The following is a 16,548-nucleotide window of genomic DNA, read 5'->3' on the forward strand; positions in this document are numbered from 1 at the left end:
GAAAGCTGAGCTGAAGCGCGGTGGAGGTACCTGCAGCCCTTCTTTACCTGCTTTTAAGGTGGACAAGGACCACCTGTCCCCTCCCCAAACTCTGCATGTGCCCAATGAAAAGAAGACAGGTAGAGTGGTACAATGAGAAACAAGGAATGTCAACGTGAAAAACTTGAATTTCAGCTGCAGACCAGTTTGTCCAGGGATGGTGGTGGGCAGCGGGAGCCAATAACATCTTTGGGGAGGATTCAAGAAGAAAAAAAACAGGTATAAAATCCACCGAAGTCCTTCACTTACATCCATCAGGTGATTCTCACACCTTCCTCGCTCTCCATCTCTGTCAGCTCAAGCAGCAGCCATGCCTTCTAAAAACACCGCCGCCAGCATGTTCGGTGGAGCCGGGGGAAGGGGCTCTCGGGTCTCCGTCGCCAGCCTGGAGGGGCTGCGTAACGTGCTGCGTAACGAGACGGAGAAAGACTCCGTACCCGCCGCTCAAGCCAAACCCAACGCGACCCCAGCTCCAGAACCTGCCGCTCAGCCCGCAGCCCCCGCCGACGACAAGCAGACTCTGCGGGGTCTGAACGACAGGCTGTCAGGGTACCTGGGCAGGGTGAAGCAGCTGGAGAAGGAGAACGGAGACCTGGAGAAGCAGATAGATGAAATTGTGGCCAAGAGGAAAACTCCAGAGGGACGTGACTGGAATGAGGTGGAGAAACCTTTGGATGACCTTAAGAAGCAGGTAAGCATCACATTTGTATTTTTTTCATTGGATTTAAAATTGGACTATACTTATGGTGTTTGTAAAGATTTTCCCTTACATGTTTATATAGATTATGAAGAAATACATTTGCAAACAGCATAATCTGCTTATAATATACAATACTATTTGTCTTTAGATCAAAGAACTGACTTTGGACAACGCCAAGCTGCTTCTCCAGATTGACAACACCAATCTTGCTAATGATGATTTCAAGGACAAGTGAGCTCCATGCAGGATATATTAAAAAAATATTCTCACTGATAAACGCATGCATTTGGTGATTTTCTTTTCGTGCTAGACATGTCTGTTTACCAGCGTTTGGTTATTGTCTATTTGTGCAGGCTGGAAGGTGAGAAAAAGGCACGGAAGGAGCTGGAAAAAGACTTGGAGGATCTGAGGAAGACCATGGAGGACACCAAGATGAACGTCAAGCAGACGCAGAAGGAGATCGATCTGGTGAAGGAGGAGATCGCTCGCCTTGAGCAGGAGCACAAAGAGGTGACATCAGAATAATAATAATAATTTTTAAAAAAACACAACTAAATCTGAGGCTTACTTTTCTAAATTTGGTTCTTGTAGGAGGTTGATGTCCTGCGTGAGAAGATTAAGGACTCAGAAGTGACGGTGGAGATTGACTCCCAGGACGTAAACCTGGCAGAGATGCTCAACAAGGTCCGAGGCCAGTACGAGAAGCTTGCCAAGAAGAACCTGAAGGAGACCGAAGACTGGTACCAGAGCAAGGTACGTCACTCAGCATGATCTGAAAGTTCAGTTTCTTCTCCTCGCAGTTTATTTCACCGCTTCCATGTGCATCCTTCTCCACAGTTTGAAAACATCAAGGTGGAGGAGGCCCAAACCAACGAGGCCTTGAACACTGGGAAGACAGAGATGAAGGTTCTGCTCAAACAGAAACAAACTCTGGAAATTAAGCTCCAGAGTCTGCACAGCATGGTAACAGCAAACACAGCACAAACAGTAATCATCACCTGTCACACTGCCATGAAATATGACTTCAGACTCTGTCGCACATACCAGCTCCAGAAGACAGCTCCGCAACATCCATGCTTCCATATAATCCCACTTGCCTTTCGCAGAACACGCTGAAACACGACTAATTATTGTTCTGGGTGGAAGTGAAGATCCTTGAAGCACATCTTCAGGAGGTGTACAAAGCAAAAATATTTACTCAGTGTTTTCTTTTACTGTGTCACAAATGTTAAAACCAGCCGCAGGGTTGTTGGTCTACCTGTCCGTTTTACGAGCATTCCTCGCTGCCCTGTCATTAAACTGTAAACCGGCTTAAGCTACACCGACTCTGGATCTGTCGAGATCTGAGGGGCCACCGGGATCCGCTCGTACGCGAAATGATCGACGAATGACACGCTGGTATTTAAGCTTCTTTCTTATCTTATGTCGATTATTTCAGATCCACAATCTGGAGGAAACTCTGCAATGCACCAAAGTGGAGTACGGTCAACGCCTGGGCCCCCTCAACAAGCTGATCCTGGACCTGGAGAGGGAGCTGAAGGATGTGAGGGCAGAGGTGGAGCGCCTGGTCGAAAACAACAAGAACCTGCTGTGTGTCAAGATGAAGCTGCAGGCGGAGACGGATAACTACCAGCAGCTGATTCATGGCATGACGGCTGAGGATGAAAGGTAAAAAAAAAAAACTTATATTAATGGTTGTAGTTATTTTTTTCTTTCTTCGCCACATTAAAGTGAGTTGCTTTGAACAGATGTGTCCTTTCACACAGGAAGTCTTACTGACCACCTGCTAGCTTTACCCTCTCCCTAATCCATTGAAATGTATTTCTTAAAATGTAAAAATCCCCCCCCCCCCTTGACACGCCCCTGCTTTATGTTTTGGCATAATCTTAATCCAAACAAAAACATGGTGTACCTGTATGGTAGCTTACTTAACCTCCTTTTCTCTGACAGTTTGGACTTTTCTTTAGAGGACGCGGTAAATAGCGGTAAGTTCTGGATCTGGAGATTAAAAAAAAAATCACTTCAAATCGATCATGTTAGCATTGTGGCCTGATTGAAAAGTTTATCTCTGCAGCTAAATAATAAAAAAAAACAAATAAAAAAAAACTGAACTTGACTTTAGCTTCTCTTACAGTGTCTTTGTGTATAAGACAACTTAAAAAGTGACTTTCCTCACTATAAAAGAGTCACAAGCGCTGCGAGCAGAGTTAAACTTGAAATCTAACCCACTTTTACTGATGGAATAGTTTTGGGAAATCCACTTTTCTTTCTTGACATGAGATTCCTGAGAAGATTGATCTCATTAAAACTGAAGTGTTGCTGTTTCTTGGTCTGCTGTGGCATCAGCTCGAGCTTTGTGCTTAAAAAGCCGACGTGTGAGACGCGTCCATCTTCTCTTCAAATCCAGTACAAGAAAGAATTTAAGTGATTTTTTCACAAAATGTTCAATGACATCATGCACTTTTAACACGACACGCTGCACCCTGTACTTGCATGCATTCGCACCCAATTTAACACCACATGATTCTGAGAAGGAAACGAATCCAAAACTCGCTGCTTTTCTGGAAAGAAGCACCGATTAAAGCTTTAAAACTGTTCATGATCTCGTTTCCAGAACAGCCACAGCCTAAAACAGAGGTCCCCGAGCCACAGGTGATAGTGAAGGAAGAAGTTCTTGAGCAAGAAGGCGCACCCTCCATCCAATCTGATCCCGCAAAAGCCCCTGAAGATGCCCCTACTACTGAAGGAAACCCCATCGAGCCGGAGAAGGTTGCTGATGACAAAGCAGACGCTCCGACTCCGCCGCGCACTGCCAAAAAGAAAGCACCCAAGAAAAACAAAAAGGATTCATCCTCTTCCTCCTCTTCTTCTTCCTCCTCCTCCTCCTCTTCATCCTCTTCTTCGTCTTCCTCCTCTTCCTCTGAGGATGAAGATAAAAAGCCCAAGAATGAGGGCGAAGTTGCTAAAGCCTGATTTATGCAGCTGCATCGTCTGTAGAGCTGTAAAGTTTGTTTTCCTCAAATGTCATGAAATAAAATGCGTTTGATTCCAACAGAAGGTCCCGTTGTTTTATTTTCTGGCTTTTTTGGAGGGATGACTCACGTTGCAATTCACACATATACTGTACCTACCTAAGATAAACTTTAATCATTACATTGATTTACACCCATGGGTAGTTTTGCATTAGCCAGGTGACATTTGGCACATTTGGGCTGCAAATACAAACTATTTTAATGACTTCTGATACTGGTTTGATGTATATTATGGTCTAAATAGTAGAAATGAACGGTCAAATAGTTTCTGCCTGCGACCTGTCAACTTTATTTTCTTAGATTCCTGAAATACAACACTGGCAAATAACAAAACTAATTAAGTCCCACACTCATGTTGAACAGCTTTCTGTTCAGACTGTTTTCCTACCTACTACACACAACGACCAGAGGAAGGTTTTTTTTTTTGTAAGAGTGATTTATTTATTTTTTAATGACAATGGTTCAGACAACATGAAAGCACAAGGAGGGAGGAAGCGGAGGTTGAAATCATCCAACACATGGTGGGGGGATGAGGGGCAAGCAAGAGTACCAAATGGAGTAAAAGATATTGTATCAAAAATTTCAATTTTTTTCATATATATATTTATATAGGACTAATAATTCTCTTTAACTATGCAAAGCAGGGAATGCCCTTTTTTCCATTTATATTGAGCCGTGGCTTTCAAACTTAATTATTCATAAAAAAAAAAATAAAATAAAAAAAAAGACTGGACACGTTTTTTTTAGTTGTTTTTTTTAGGGAGGTTTGGGCATGGGGGGGGGGGCGTTAAAGATGCGTCCTGAAGTCCTGTCCGATGTGGCGTTCGAGTCTCAGTGGAGCGCGTTTTGGCGTGTCCATGGGGGAGGGGGGGGGGGGGGCGCGTCTGGATTCGACCTCAGCGTGTAAAAGTCTTTCCACTAGAAAACGACACAAAAGCACAGAAGATGTCAGAAAAAAAAACAAAGAAAAAACACAGGACATCAAGATAGGGATTGGTTAGTTAAAGTTAAACCTAAACTATAACACAGAAGTCCGTGTATTTGTAGATGACACCTCTGACATGCTGCGAAAGTCGCATTTCTCTTTATATCTTTTTTTTTTGTCGTTCATCTTTTTGTCAAATAAAAGTAAAGACACGTACTTTTATTTCAGCTCTTTATGCACGGGAGTTCCCTTTCTGAAATATCATGAAGATTGCAGCTGTGTGTGTCCACGTCATGCAAGTTACACTTTAACCAGGGAACAAAGACTCTCTGTGCTCTGGCACTTTATATTTCCCCATTTTTGTTTTAAAGCTAAAAAGCACAAAAAAAAGAAAGAAAAAAAAAAAGAGATTTCATGCAGGAGGTTTTAAAAAGTGGAGAGCTGTAAAAATTCCTCCCTGACTCACTTCAAACACAGCCACACACCTCGAAACCACGAAAACACACACAGCTGCAGAGGGAACGCAGGAGGACATAATCCAGTCTTTCAAAATGTTATGTCTTATCTCAACACAGAAGTTGGTTATCTTTAACAGTTCATATCTGATGAACTGAAAAAACCCAAAGAAAAACACAGAACAGGCATTTTGTCATTGAAGCAAAGAGCAGCAACAACAGCCAATCAGAGCCAGGATATCAGTGTGTCATCTCCTCAAGTAATGTTTGAGGAAAGTTGACGTTCTGTGGAAAAGAGACAACAGATTACTGGAACCAAGGGCCAAAAAAAAAAAGCCTGACTTCTCAGGAAACGGTTTGAATACCTCCGAGGTGAAACGTGGCGTTTCAATAAACGGGTAAGCTGAGAATCACCTGACTCTACTTAAAACGAGCCGGCCCAACGACTCCATGTGAGATGACCAGAAGAATCTGGACATAAATGTATCGTCATAGCAGCAGCTCAGCTAGCAGCCCCCCCCTGATACATGTATTATGTATTCGCCTTCTACTTTAAATACAGAAAGAAACAGCTGCATACAAATCCTGCCGTCTCGCCCGATTTTTCTTCCTTCTCCATCAACTCGACGTGCACAGATCTAAGGCTTGGGCCGGGCGGAGGCTACTTACGAGATGGTCTTCATCTCCTTCTTCTCGGCGTCGGGTCGAGCGCGGTTCAGCACCTTGAGGAAGTCGGACGTCTTGGCCCTCATACGTGTGTGAATGTAGGCCTGTGGGCAGAGGGGGGGGAGAGAACTCATCAGCGAACTCAAAAACAAACTCATCTTTAACAAATATGGTCATGAGATCCTTTGTGTGTGTTTTTTTTAAGTTTCTCACGTATCGAAAAATGAGCGGTCACCATGTTGACAGGTGCGGCCCTTTAAATCACAGCGTGCCACTAAGACAATGATGTAATCTCCTGTTAGTGGAGCTTCACCCACTCTTAACTGTCCATAAATCTAGTGTGGCTGCCGTGACACCCACGCCGGCTCCCCGCTGTCTGAAAACAGCCAACATCTTAAGAGATCACATAAAAGCGTCTGAAATGTAAAACGCGTCAAACATGGATTTAATTACGGTTTAAAGTCGAGTCGTCCATTAGGGAGGATTGTGTACAAAAACGCCCACGTGCTGCTCTTTAAAGAAACCTGGCTGATGACAGAGGAGGGGGGGGGGGGCAGAGCGAGCTGTCAGCGGGAGAGCTGGACTTTCTTTGGTGGCGGGGCGAGGGTACCGAGCAGACGTGTCATTACAGAGCAGAAGTTTGGAGCAGCCTGTGATTAAAAACTGACTTTCAGCTCGTTCGACAGGTCGCTCCACATGCGAAAGATCCGCCGTCTCAAACAATAAGACAAAAAAAAAAATCTACGAATGTTCATGTGCAGTTTTTTTTTCCTTTTCGAAGAGCTGCAGCGAATGATGTTATTTGAAGATGCACCGATTTTTACAATGATTCATTTTTCTGAACTCGGCTTTGCTATGCCGACTGCTCGGAAAAACACTCTGTGCACGTGAACTGACCTTGGAGCACTTTATGTGGTAGTGCAGGTAGTCCCTGAAGGTGTGGATGAGGTTGATGGTGTTGTCTCTAGCATTGGCATTGGTGTGTCGAGGGAACAGCACTGGAAGCAAACACAACCGTAATCTTCAGTTAGGTCAATAGAAACACACAGGAGGGGGGGGGGGGGGGGTCCTGCAGGTACTGACCGAAGGTGATGTATCCGATGTTGTCTCCGACGGCGGCGTCCGTGTCCTTCAGCTCCAGGGGGGGCTCCCTGTGGCTGAACAGCACCTGGGGGGCTGTGTGGCTGGCTCGCCGACCCTCTTTGAACTCCTGCACACAGAACAGCATCATCTACCGTAAGATGCCCGATCTGAAACACGCCGAAGACTGGCAGCCGCCCGATGTCAATGTTTCCAATGATTCACGTTTATCGTTTAATCACCCGAGATCATTTCTACTCATCGACTGAATGACCCACTTTGATGGTGACCTCACACACCTGCATGAACACTTTGCCGATGATGACGTCGTCGTCGTCTTTGAACACGGTGCTGAACACCACCGTCACTCTGTCCTTCTTGGCCTCCAAATACCTGAGCCCAAAAAAAAAGGAACCGGGGATTAACACACACACACACACAGACACACGAGAGGCAGACACGTCACCAGCGCTCGGACTCCTGCCTACATGGACTCGTCGTCTCTGTAGTGGACCACGGCCCTCTTCTCGCCCTCTTTGCCCTCTTCCTGGAACTTGAAGTACTTCTCGAACACGGACGCAAAGCAGTTCCTCTTGAGCATGCCCGCCTGGTGGACCACGTCGTCTTTGTTGGCCGGCAGCGAGTCCAGGTCGTAGAGGAGGGACACGTTGTAGCCTGGAAAAGAGAGATGTATAATGTATCCGACAAACACAAATGAGGAACCACGCCATCGTTTAGAAACTTTGCGGTGAGCGGCTTTCACACCGCTCTATTTCTATTGGCTGTCAGTCATTTAGAAAATGAGATCAGTAGCTTATTGAGGACTTACTAGACTCTGGTGCTACCAGGAAATTCCCATAGACCCTTTTGAGGAGCTGAAATTAAAAACAGGACCTTTATTTAGTCATTTATACTTCACTTCAGGGAAGAAAAAAAACACATGAAAGAAACGTCTTCGATAGAAGAGAACAGGACTGAACGGGCTTTTTTGAAGACATCCGGATATTCAAATTTAAATGCGAGAACAAAACAAAAGATTCCCACAATTCCTACGAGACGACAGAGCGGTCTTAAGTGGCCCTTTCTGTTTCACGGGCCCGCAGGGGGAATCCTCACAGAATACGCAGGTGGGGGGAAGAAAGCGGCAGAAAAAGTCAACGCTCGTAAAAGTGGAGCCAGACGGCGAAACAAACTGGATGCACAACAAAAAGGCACAAGTGTGTGTCACTGATTTTAATGTCAACGCAAGGTGGGGAGGGGGGGGGGGGGGGGGACCTTAATGGATACCTGTCGCTGTGGAATGACGAGACAGGCAGCAGGAAAATAAAGAACACACAATCCTGCGCGGCGGTCATGGAGCAGCGTTTGATCAAAAGAAGGAGAGAGAGCGACGCGGCCTGAATACATGACTGTGACACTGTTCAGCTGCTCGTGTATCCCTCCGCTATTCAGCTTAAGAGAAGAAGAAGAAGGGAAGTCGGATGGACCTGGACGGCAGCCAACACACACACACGCACACACACACACACACACACACACAGTCAGCACTTCCTCGCCTGGGGTGAGTCACACACACTCACTTCCTGCTTCAAGCAGAAGCCTCAGCAGCTGCTTTCTTCCTTACATGGCAACCGAGCGCTCAGGCAGACACCCTGCTTTGTGTTCAGCGTGTGTACGCATGTGTTGGGTCATGTGAAAGTCAGTATTTAAATTTGAGGTTTTGTGGAGGCCCGAACAGGCAGAGGAACTTCTTTTTTTCTCTTTTTTTTCTCCCCCTCCCCTCACTCCTCATGTTGTACCTCGTCAGCGCCATGCTCCTGCAGCTCCTTGTAGAACTTCAGCGAGATGCTGACCATCACTTTGGTCTTGTCCCCGTTGGGGTTGGAGATGTGGTACAAGACGCCATCGAAATCTGCAGCAGAGAAAGAAAAAAAAGCAGCGCAAGGACAGGATACCACGCTAAATCAGGACACACATTTATGAAACAACCAAATCTGAATGTGTCATTCTGTGTGTGTGAGTCAGTGAGTGACAGGTGTGAGTACAGCAGCATCGAACATCTGTCTCTAACTCTACAAGGAAAACTCATTTATAAAGATCAAAGTCGAGTAAATCTGAAACAACATGGTCCATGTACACGTGAGACAAATGAGTGAATCAGTCCTTTAAAGTCTGACCTGCAAACGTCACATCGACGGCCTCTGGCTTGGTTCTGCAACAGACGAAACACAAACATTGGTTATTAACTCTAAAACTTCCCCTCCATGTGAGAATCTACATTACATGCTGTGCTGCTGATTATCTCCTCCTGTGAGTCACAAAAAGTCTTTTCTTTTTTTTTTCTTTAAAAAAGGGATTTGATGCTTTTCTTTGATTTGGTTTCAAAAGTCAATTTACTGTCTTTGGATGCTCGGACCAAAATGCCTTTTTAAAGGCTTTACTTCTGAAAGTCTGAGTGGTATTTATTTACACTCTGGTGTATAATAATCATCAATATTATTAATGCTGCACACTTTCTCTCCCTTTATTGAATTAATAAACGGGCTTATAGCTGTTTTTTTTAACTGTTTATATTTCCTGTTTTTTTATGTATATATTTTTTTATTTCAGTTGCTGTAACAACCAGATGTCCCTGATTGGGGGATCAATAAAGTTTATCCTTATTTTTCTCAATCCTCTGACATTTTATTGACTTAAAATTAGTCATTTATGGTGAAAACTATCTGAAAGTAATTGGGAAACTTTTAGATGGCATTAATATACCGAGTCAAACTAAATTCCTTTATCAGCAAAACATTTTTTTTAGAGAGACAAATGTTTTTGGTCTTCAAGCTAAATCAGTGCATGTTTGTTTGAGTGACAGTATCTTTGGGTATTTGCTTCAAATTGTTATTTTGGGGTATGAGCAGTTTAAAGGGGCAGATGCTGCAGCATGTTTGAGGTGAATACTCTGCATGCTTTGAGGAGCTGCTCAGACTTGACTCAGCTTCACAACAGGAATGAGGAAGCTGCAGACAAAGACAGTAATCTTACATATAGCCCCTCATTGATCATATCAATTCGTGGACTGCAAATAAAAACCTCTTTAAATCTACAGAGTCCCATCACAAAGATCTCTTTTGTTGAAATAAAAAAAAAATGTAATGAGAGGAAACGAGCATTATTATGTCACAAACTGCGCTCATTGGAGAAATTCTGATTCCTGATTGATTTAGCTAAAAATCTGTTTAAACATTTTAAATAAATCGCTTTAAATAAATTAAGTAAATCGGATTTTTGTTCGGTGACGTCACTAACAAACAGTAACACGTCATATACAGTAAGTTTTTTACGCTCTGCAACCCCGGAAAAAAAAATCTTAAAATAATTAGTTCAATGTTTAATTTCCTTTCCGTTGACTTTATTATATGAAACCAGAGGGAGATAAATAAAATAAATGAATGTGCATAAATGACCGTGCAGACAGACACACCCAGCTTAAGGCGGATCCGAGACATTATCAGGCTTTTATTTATTTTTGCTTCTTATTAAAGCTTGCAGACGTGTTTGAATCTGCACATTATGTCGAGCTACACACGACATTAAACTGAGTATGTACATTATGTGCGTTTAAAAAAGCTAAAGAGGACGCTAACTGGCGTTAGCATGGTTAGCATGGTGCAAGAAATGATCGCTCACCCGTTTGACGCTCCTTCAAACTTCAGCGACAGAGTCTCCTCTATAATACGGTTATTTATCTCTAACAGGATCATCTCAGCTGGAGGCTGGCGTCGAGGGAAAAAAGGGGGGAATGATCGGTGCTATTCGGTGGGATTAAATTCTTTGTGTTCAAATTCGGCTAATTTTTTTTTCCTCTCTTGACAGACCGAAACCCGCTTCCGCCTGTCACTTCCGCGTTTTTCACACTCAGGACCCCACGAAGAAGAGAGTGCCCGCAATGTTGCCGGTTTACATTTGTAATGATAATAATAATAATAATAATAATGTATTTATATATTGTTACTAAATGCAAAAAAAGGCGACTTCAACATTTTACTTTTGAATCTTCCTATATCTTCTTGTTTTTACTTTTTTAAGGCCAGATGTCAATGTGATAAATAAACCCCTTTTTAAAATTTAGGACACAGTATAAATGTATAGCTATCTATATTTGAGACTTGTTAAGAATAAAAAATAAACTCAAATGTAAATATTTCAACTGAGATCTTTTTTGATATAACAGTGGTACATTTTTTTATTACATTTTTGTAAGCAGGTTTTCTTTTGTGCATCTTCTTCTTTCTGCCACCAAGCCTGACCGGTTTAGAAAAATCATCATTTGTTCAATTCACCAGTACTGCACTGATGGGGGTTGCGAGGAAACTATTACCACTATTTACATTTCCGTCTTTATATCAGCAAATCTTACATTTTTCTTTCACATGACTGGATCTTAAAAAAAACAACAACACATGCGTCTGTCTGGTTCCAAGCCATGTTTGTGGCTTGTAATGGCATTGTCATAAAATGCTGTGCATGCTATTGTCATACTCACAACACAATGGTTTGGACTGATTTATCTTTGACAGCTCAGCAGTGTGTCTTTTCATAGCGTTGTGGTCGAGTTATTAAGTTAAAGGATGTTCAAGAATGTGTTTTATGTTTGCATCAATATAACAAACAACACATTTATAGGGACACACATCACATGATAAGCACTGCAGATGGCTGTCCAAATGCCCATTTCTACATTATTAAGATGATTGTTTCTTCATATCAGACAGACACTGAATATCCCTAACAAGGTCTGATAAGTTTAATTTCTACAAATATGACGAAAATGTTTTAAATTTTTAATAAATAAATGTTTTTAAAGAACTTGAATTCAACATACAGATCGTCGATAAGAGTTTAATATCTAGCTTTGTAAGTGTGTCCTTAACTTCACTTGCACCACACAGTGTGAGAAGAAAACTCCTGGATAAAGAGAGAAGCTGCAGGTAAGATGTCCATCCACACATGTGGACTCAGAGGAAACAAAGTAGTAATGAACAATGAAGGAAAACCTGATGTGTTGCATTCAAAGCGTCAGACATCCGAGCACTTTAGATAATGACCCTCTTCCTCTCTCCGCTTCGTTGGATTATTGTTTCTTGCCCCCCCCCCCCCCCTACATTTTAAGCACATTTTAAGTCACCTTGAAGGGATTATAGTTTGCAGGGATCACACTTGATTTGCAATCGTAGCTCCAGAAACACACATACACACACACACACACACACACACTGTTGAGCATGACATTGTTTGCCAAAGCCAGCTGCGGCAGGTTTGTCCTGTCGGGGGACTGTCATGTGTCCTGATGGAGGCTGTAGTGACAGATTTAAGGATGTGGAGCGTCCGGACAGCTGCGGCTGTGATGTAACACGGCTGCCATAATTGTGCACCTCGGATGAAAATTGTGACCTTGAATGAGGTGATTGATGAAGACAGAGGTGAAGTGAGATGAGATGAAGACGAGCCATGTGTCAGTGAAGCCCCTCTCCTCTACCTGCAGGCTTCATCCTCCTCTGGTGTCTCTGACCTTTGGGTCGTCAGGTTTTCTCTGCAGGCTCAATGACATTTATGTGTTGTGCATAAATGATTGGCTCAGCTCCAGAAAACAACAACCAGAATCTTCACTAAATATGCATAAGTGTTGTAACAAATCAAGGGAGTAATACTGGACTTTTGCAACAACAAAAGTAAGAACAAAGTGTTTCATTTCCAAAAAGTGTCCCACCTTACCACACAGCACTGATTACACATCGACTTGCAACAGGGTAACCTCAAGAGGCCCATGTCAGCTCTATTTAACATATTTTGCATGTCAGGACAAAAATGCATTTAAACATGAAGACAGAAACTTCTTTAGTTCATTATTAGTTCAATTTACATGATCAGAAATATCGAGTCTAAGAGCGTGTCGTTAATGGAGGCGCTGAGAGACATGAAGGTGTCAAAAAAAGTTCTGCAGAGTGAACTGGTCTAAAAGCTTTCTTAGCTGATGCTGATCTCAGATGCTAAAAAATGTAGAGTAGAGGATACGACTGCAATGCTTTATTCACCAGAGCTAAGACGTTTGAACACATCACAAGTGTTCTTAGATCCCCTCACTGGCTCCTGGTTCAAACCAGGATGGATTATTGAATTATGTTACTTGTCAACAAAGCAATATATATGGCCTTGACCCTCAGAGGTCATGCTCACAGCTGCACGACCCCGGGTTCACAGGCAGACCGTCCCATGTACTAACTCAAAAGTATTTATGTCCCAAGTACGAGGGAATGACCTGCCTGAAGACCTCACAGGGGCCCCATCTCTAAACACCTTCAGAGGCACAATAAAAACTTGTTGTTATTGATTAGTTTATGTCTAAGCTTGTCGTGTGTATTTGCAGATAAGTACGTTAGCATGCATTGATATTTGAATGTATGCAGGTATGAGCTCTGAATCTTTGATGACTTTTCTATCTGCTCAGACTTTGTGTTGGTGCTGTGATTGTCGCCAATACTTTATTATAACAATACTTACATGAAACAGATAGAAATCTCCCAGTTAGCTGTGTGCTAGGATTATGAATTTGTAACACCTGCTGTGCTGGTAAGGCTGATACATGTTGAAATGTGTACCGCTAAAAAAAGTCCCATTGCAACAGAAACATTGTTTGACACAGGGAGGTGCTGTAACATATTAGGGAAGGAAACAGGACATTGGGTCACCTTTCCTTGACAAAAAAAAAGACACTTAAAGAGGATGAGTTTTTAACACAGGCTCATTTGGCTGTGAGGATTTTGTCATCAACGCCACAGCCAGACAGGAGGTACGTATCTGAAGTAGTTTATTCTCATAGGATATAAGCGAGATGGTAGGCCTACATTTAATGAAACAATTGTGTGGACATAACCTTATTGTTTTTGAATGAATGAAACATGAAAACTTGCTCTAACTTGCAGCTGTGACCAATGCCACTTCCAGAGCTGCAGCATGCCGGTGTTTTTCTTGGCATGCCCGTTTTTGTGCGCTATAATTTTGCAACATGGCACCGTAAGTTCAGCGGCATCTTTCGTGTCTGGCAGCACGTTGAACTCATGGTGCCATGCTTGTTTATGATCTGCTCTTATTGTGCACTAGTGTCAATCTCTTTTTCTCCCCACAGTCATGTCGTACACTGTGGACTTTGATGACAGTTTCTGGGAAATTTTGGATCCAAATGTCCACAACAATCAGACGCCCTACGTTGTGGATCCAAAGACATTACAATGCGAGGTAAAACTTCTTGCTTCAACGGCAGCTGTGACCCTGTGCGTCATTCACATCATCATCTTTTTACTCGCAATCCCAGGGAACCTTCTGGTCGGGTGGGTGATCGGCACCAACAGACAGTCGCTTACGCCATCAGATGTTTACTTGTTTAACCTGACGATAGCAGACGGTTTATTGGCGCTTACACTTCCATTCTGGGCTGTAGCGCTCATTCAAGGGTGGCTCTTTGGAGACTTCATGTGCAAGTTCCTGAATCTTGTCTTTGATGCAAACTTCTACACCAGTATTCTCTTCCTGGCGTGTATCAGCATTGATCGCTATCTGGTGGTTGTGCACGCGAGTGACAGTTTGCGTAGTCGTCAGAGGATGTGCAGCCGGATCGTGTGTGCAGCAGTTTGGGCCCTTGGTTCGGCCCTCGCTCTACCTGCGCTCTTCAATGACGCCTCCAAACTCGACTCCGACCCACAGAGGATGATTTGCTCTGAAAACTTTGACATAGGCAGCGCCTCATCCTGGCGGCTCGCCACGCGTGGTTTCCGTCATATTTTTGGCTTCTTCCTCCCTCTTGGCATCATGGTAATCTGCTACAGCGTCACAACCCTGAGGCTGCTGCGGACACGGAGCTTTCAGAAGCACCGTGCCATGAAAGTGATCATCGCCGTGGTCATAGCATTCCTGCTGTGCTGGACGCCGTACCACATCACGATGATGGTGGACACGCTCATCAGGGCCAAGGCCATATCCTATAGCTGTGCCCTGAGGAGTTCAGTCATCATAGCTCTGGATATCACCAACACTTTAGCTCTGCTGCACAGCTGCATCAACCCCGTACTCTACGCATTTGTGGGAGAGAAGTTCAGGAGGAGGATGGCGATGCTACTTCAGAGGAAAGTCAGGCAGGAGAGGATGTCGGGGTCAAAATTCAGCAGGTCGACGTCTCAGACTTCAGAAGGCAAAGGAGCCGTCCTCTAAACCTCACGATTCCATTATTCCAGTACTTTGTCTACAGTGTTTTATAAGAAGGCCTACCCATGAAATGAAACTTCGAGATGATCTTCAACTAACCAACAAATCACAAGATAGAAGGGAAAGGCAAAACATTCAGAAGAACTTGATTGGATGTAGCTTTGACAAAGTTTTTGTTTAATTGACAAATTTGTAAATATCCCTGAGTGTTGGTTGAGTCATCAGACATCTGAAACATTTTATAGTATAGTAAGGGAAATTGCAATTATTTACTTTAGCTGACAGTAAGCTGTTCTACTTTAGAACATTTTCATTTCATGGGGACCTTTGTGGCCCTGAAGGGATTATGCACTGTTAACATAACAATAGTGTTCTTTCCATTCTGTAAATTGTCCTTATGTGTAAAAACAGTGAAAACAACATGGTGAACATGCTTTTCCCCCTTTGTGTCAGCATCGTCGTATTTCCAAGTAACTGCAAACACAAAGTATACGTGGGGCTGAAGGGAATTGTTCGTTGAAGCTGTTTCATCATGATGAGAAGTTTTGGGAACTTTTAAGGTTGACCTGAAGATGGCACCAAAGTTCACGTGGTTCATCCTTAAGGAAATATGAACCTCTATATGAACCTTTATGCTGATGACCTATCCAAAAGCTGTCAAAACATTTCATTTAAGCTCGAGGAAAGTTCAGAGGATCATCAAGGTGATTTGGATTCATCCTCTGGGGAACATTCATGTTCAAAAAGTAATACAAATAAGGTTAATCATGCATTTTTCTTTTTTTCCCGATTGACTAAAACGTTTTAAAGCTTCACATGTCCATTTAACAGTAAAGAGTTTCATCAAAGTTTATAGCTTGATATTAAATGACTGATCACAGTGTAAGTCCTCCTTTTTCAGTCCACATGCTGTCATCCTGACTTATTTGATACACTGCTGCCACCTGTTGAATGTTTCTTGTCTGCATGAGTTAAACTGTGGTGTCATCTTATCTGTCAATGTATATAGGCTGTTTCTATGCAAAAATATATGAAGTAAAATTAGTTTTTTTCTGTAATAATCTAGAAATTGATTCAAATGCTTTTCACATTTCCAGAACAGAAACATTAAATATTAATAAATATTTTGTGGATGTGCAAATGAAGATTTTCCTCTTTCCTTAAGAGTTATAATAATTTATTTACAATACAACATGCATCATTTATGTCCCCAATTTGACAATTATCACCAGTAGTGTAAGTTGCATTGGTAACAAAACTTGTCCAGCAGAGGGCGCGCTCGCATAAAGCAGTCTATGAACATGCCAGACAAACGTATCAAATAAAATATTAACCATTCAAAGTTTATTACTTTTATTTATTTATTCCCCCCCAAGAAACACGAAAGATACCACTTTACTTTGA

The 16,548-nt window shown here is 42.8% G+C and overlaps 4 protein-coding genes across 4 annotated transcripts in view; 3 read left to right on the top strand and 1 right to left on the bottom strand.

Moving 5' to 3' along the window:
* The window catches only part of slc19a1 (solute carrier family 19 member 1), an 84,444-nt gene that overhangs the window by 61,868 nt on the left and 6,028 nt on the right, over nt 1–16,548 (top strand). The gene's annotated exons all lie outside the window — the stretch shown is intronic.
* Nucleotides 14–3,799, top strand: LOC306818417 (keratin, type I cytoskeletal 18-like). Its single transcript, XM_079335986.1, has 8 exons — nt 14–730; nt 888–970; nt 1,093–1,249; nt 1,331–1,492; nt 1,577–1,702; nt 2,178–2,407; nt 2,690–2,724; nt 3,354–3,799. The coding sequence occupies exons 1-8, from the start codon at nt 350–352 to the stop codon at nt 3,710–3,712; spliced, it is 1,533 nt and encodes a 510-aa protein (XP_079192112.1). The 5' UTR covers nt 14–349; the 3' UTR covers nt 3,713–3,799.
* On the bottom strand, nt 4,482–10,826 carry arpc2 (actin related protein 2/3 complex, subunit 2). Its single transcript, XM_079335990.1, has 10 exons — nt 10,576–10,826; nt 9,075–9,109; nt 8,697–8,809; nt 7,727–7,772; nt 7,386–7,572; nt 7,197–7,290; nt 6,901–7,027; nt 6,715–6,815; nt 5,821–5,921; nt 4,482–4,689 (listed from the first exon to the last, which is right to left on the bottom strand). The coding sequence occupies exons 1-10, from the start codon at nt 10,647–10,649 to the stop codon at nt 4,668–4,670; spliced, it is 900 nt and encodes a 299-aa protein (XP_079192116.1). The 5' UTR covers nt 10,650–10,826; the 3' UTR covers nt 4,482–4,667.
* On the top strand, nt 13,691–15,564 carry cxcr1 (chemokine (C-X-C motif) receptor 1). Its single transcript, XM_079336576.1, has 2 exons — nt 13,691–13,735; nt 14,072–15,564. Exon 2 carries the CDS (start codon nt 14,074–14,076, stop codon nt 15,148–15,150), a length of 1,077 nt encoding a protein of 358 aa, XP_079192702.1. The 5' UTR covers nt 13,691–13,735; nt 14,072–14,073; the 3' UTR covers nt 15,151–15,564.

Source organism: Symphodus melops, assembly GCF_947650265.1.
Source record: "Symphodus melops genome assembly, chromosome: 23".
Lineage (NCBI taxonomy): Eukaryota > Metazoa > Chordata > Actinopteri > Labriformes > Labridae > Symphodus > Symphodus melops.